The 3,221-nt window shown below is 46.8% G+C and overlaps 1 protein-coding gene across 1 annotated transcript in view; it reads left to right on the top strand.

Annotated features, from left to right (window-relative positions):
* Positions 1-3,083: 3,083 nt before the first annotated feature.
* Positions 3,084-3,221, top strand: part of LOC102038727 (probable G-protein coupled receptor 19) — a 1,208-nt gene continuing 1,070 nt past the window's right edge. Inside the window, exon 1 of the mRNA XM_005421086.2 lies at positions 3,084-3,221. Within this exon, the coding sequence (XP_005421143.2) occupies positions 3,084-3,221 (138 nt within the window).

The following is a 3,221-nucleotide window of genomic DNA, read 5'->3' as shown; positions in this document are numbered from 1 at the left end:
CCCTGTGCATCCCTGAGAGCGCTGTCCAAACGCTCCCGGAGCTCTGGCAGCCTTGGGGCCGTGACCATTCCCTGGGGAGCCAGGGCAGTGCCCGACACCCTCTGGGGGAAGAACATTTCCCTGATATCCAGCCTAAACCTCCTCTGACACAGCTTCAGGCCGTTCCCCAAGTCCTGTTCCTGGTCACAGAGAGCAGAGCTTGGAGCTGCTCCTCTGCTTCCCCTCATGAGGAGGCAGCAGACGGCCATGAGGGGCCCCCTCATCCTCCTCCAAGTCAATTTTTTTCCCCTCACAATTTAAAATAAAACTTCTCCCCTCAGTCTCCTTTAATTTATTTTTGGGGGATTTACTTTTTCCACCCATAACTAAAGGGAAGGAGGCCTGGTGAAAATAGCCATACAATGCAGTTCAGAACAGGAGATCTAGACAGCAACTGAAGAAGAGTGTAAGTCAGTGTAGCTGTAAATTGAAGCACAATAGCCAGTAAAATTTGCTAGGATGAAACACAGTCCTGTGTATTTCTTAAAACTAGTAATCAAAACCTTCTGCTAAAAGTTTGACGGCATTAATCTTTCCTTCATGCTGTTCAACCAGAGCTTCCTGTCTCTCACATTCACCTCTTGCCACAAGATCCTTCAAGCCCCCTTTTTTGGTGCAGAACAAATTGAATTGTGTTGGGCTACGTCTGAGACACGGTGAACGCCTCATCTGAATGACTAAGGGCTGTGACTTTTCTAGCAAATACTCTGCAAAGGGGACTCAAGGTTTTGACTCACATTTCGTAGTGAAAGAGCTTCAAATTAAAAGTAATCTAAGTAGCTGCCTGGAAACTCCTATATTAAGGAGATGGATACTGCTCAGAGCTGGGGCCTTAGAACTCACGAAGAATGAAGTGAAATACCAACAGGCACATTGAGAGTTTCCTCTGGAACACAGCATGGAACCTCCTTTTCAAGGGAAAGCTCCTTTTAGCTCTCCTAATGTTTTAGCCACAAAATAAATCTTGATAGGGAACAAAACTGTTGGTAGCACAGGTGGTCCCAGTAAACTGCCCAGATTTCCAAGTCTGGTTGAAAAAGATATGCACAATTGTATCCATTATGTATTTATTTTGTGTAAAATATACCAGTATATCATCTTGAAGGACAGGAAATGTAAGACGAGAAAAAAAGTCTAAGAAAAACATGTAAACAGAAAGGACTATGTGGTTTGTTTATATCTAGAAAATCAATACATTGACAAACATCATGTGGAATCAGAACAAGGAAAACTGAATGCCTCTGAATGTTTTTCCTTGCTGGAAAATTGACTTCCTGCTCCATTTGCTTCTCTTTCCTGCTTTCAAACGGGACTTTTTCAGTGATAAACTAGTAATTGAATTTTCCTCTCTGCTGCAGCACAACCAGCCCAGAGTCCAACATCTTTTCTCAATGGCCACATTCCAGAGTAGGCATTTGTATTTAGTAATATTTTACAGAATTTGGAAAGCAACACATTCCCGAACATTTACCACCTGCTGGTTTTAATGGCAGGAGATCCATGGCTGTCTGAGCTGATGAGCTCTTTGCTCTTCACTGACCTGCAATATCAGTGCTAGTACCTCCAAGACCCCAGGAATTTCAGTGCTCTCTTACAGCAAAAGTTGGTGCTGATTTATAGAGGAACTTCTAGCAGAGGGCCTCTCCCATTTGGCTACCAGGCCTTTTCCAACCTTCCACTGCATTTGATTTCAGAGATGCTTAGGAAGAGGAACTGGGCATTTTCCTGCCTTGGGATAAATCAGCAGGAGGAGAAAGGGCAATAAAAGCAGTATGGAATTGAAAACTCTATTTCCTGAAGGGCTTGAGTGTGCGGTGGCAGGCAAGACAATGAGTGTTAAAGTTCTGAAATTCTGAAAGTGTGAACCAGTTCATAAAACCCCAGTTACTGAGCATTGTGGGGGGAACAGATAAGCTGCTCATATGCTTATCAAGGAATATGTTTTTATCATGGAAAAGGTGTCACCCAAAGGTGACTGTCCTTCCAGAGCTGGGCAAGGCCAGTCGTGTCTGATACTGTTAGCAACAACTATGGCTGCGGGTGCCGAGTGCCCCACTGGGCAGCCAGCAGTGACACCGATTTGTGCCAGTGTTGTGGATCTGCTGGAGGGTGGAGAGGCTCTGCAGAGGGACCTGGGCAGGCTGCACGGGATGAGGGTCAGCAAGGCCCAGTGCTGGGTGCTGCACTTGGGCCACAGTGATTCTCAGCTTGTAAGGCTCTGTTACAAAATCGGGGGCAGAGGTTCTTGGTTGACTGTTGGTGTCGGTTGCTTCTGGCAGTCCTTCAGTTGTCCCTTGGGTCACCCATAGACCTGCAGAACCTTTGGGCTGGTCCTGCTGTGAAGGGTCTGCCTTGCTGCTGCCTGGGTGGAAGGCCCCTGACCAAGGTAAGGACATTCCCCATCTCCCTGGATTTTCTCCAGAGCACAGAGATGCTCAGCACCTGACTGCAGCCACAGGTATTGACAATGCTGACAAGCCAAGCTGAGGCTTCACTGCTGGAACTCAAAAAGCTCCCCCATCCCTCCCCCAACCTCTCATCTCATCTGTCTGAGGACACAGACTTCCTCCCTCAGTATTTTCCTTCTGCTTCAAAGCTCAAGGTCAAGTCTAGGATGCAGGGACCCTCTTGATCTGCTTTTCTGACACTTCCATGGACATCAGGAAATACAGATCATTTCTGGGATCAGTGGGGCACGTTCTGCTCAATCAGTTTGCAGCTTACCTGCACTGGTGGCATGGCACCTCAGTCTCCAGCTGTGAACGGGACACTCATCTTTCTGTAGACAGAAATGCCTGTCTGAAATACTCAGGCCATTCCTTAAAATCTGCATGAAACTTAATGTTCTCTGCCATGACACATTTTGTCTCCATATATTTCTGACCCTTTTCTCTGAAATCGACTGCTCTAAGGAGTATGGAGACTACTTAGAGTTATCTTTTATTGATTACTTTGGGCTTTTCACACAGAGTTCTTCAACAAAACCTTTTCTCTCCTCTCTGTCTGCAGCCTGAGCAAAAGACGTAGCCAAGTTTTCTCACAGCATGGATAACAGCAGTGGTCCTGTTCTCTTTATCTTGCTCCTGATGCAGAACACGAGCAGCCCCAAAGCCTCCTCCCCTCCTGCTGGCTATGAGATGGCAGAACTTCCAGCCCCTGGTGCTGGCCTCAGCCGGAACCAC

The sequence above is a fragment of the Geospiza fortis genome, unplaced genomic scaffold (assembly GCF_000277835.1).
Source record: "Geospiza fortis unplaced genomic scaffold, GeoFor_1.0 scaffold10, whole genome shotgun sequence".
Taxonomy (NCBI): domain Eukaryota; kingdom Metazoa; phylum Chordata; class Aves; order Passeriformes; family Thraupidae; genus Geospiza; species Geospiza fortis.
This window is presented reverse-complemented; position numbering and strand designations above follow the sequence as displayed.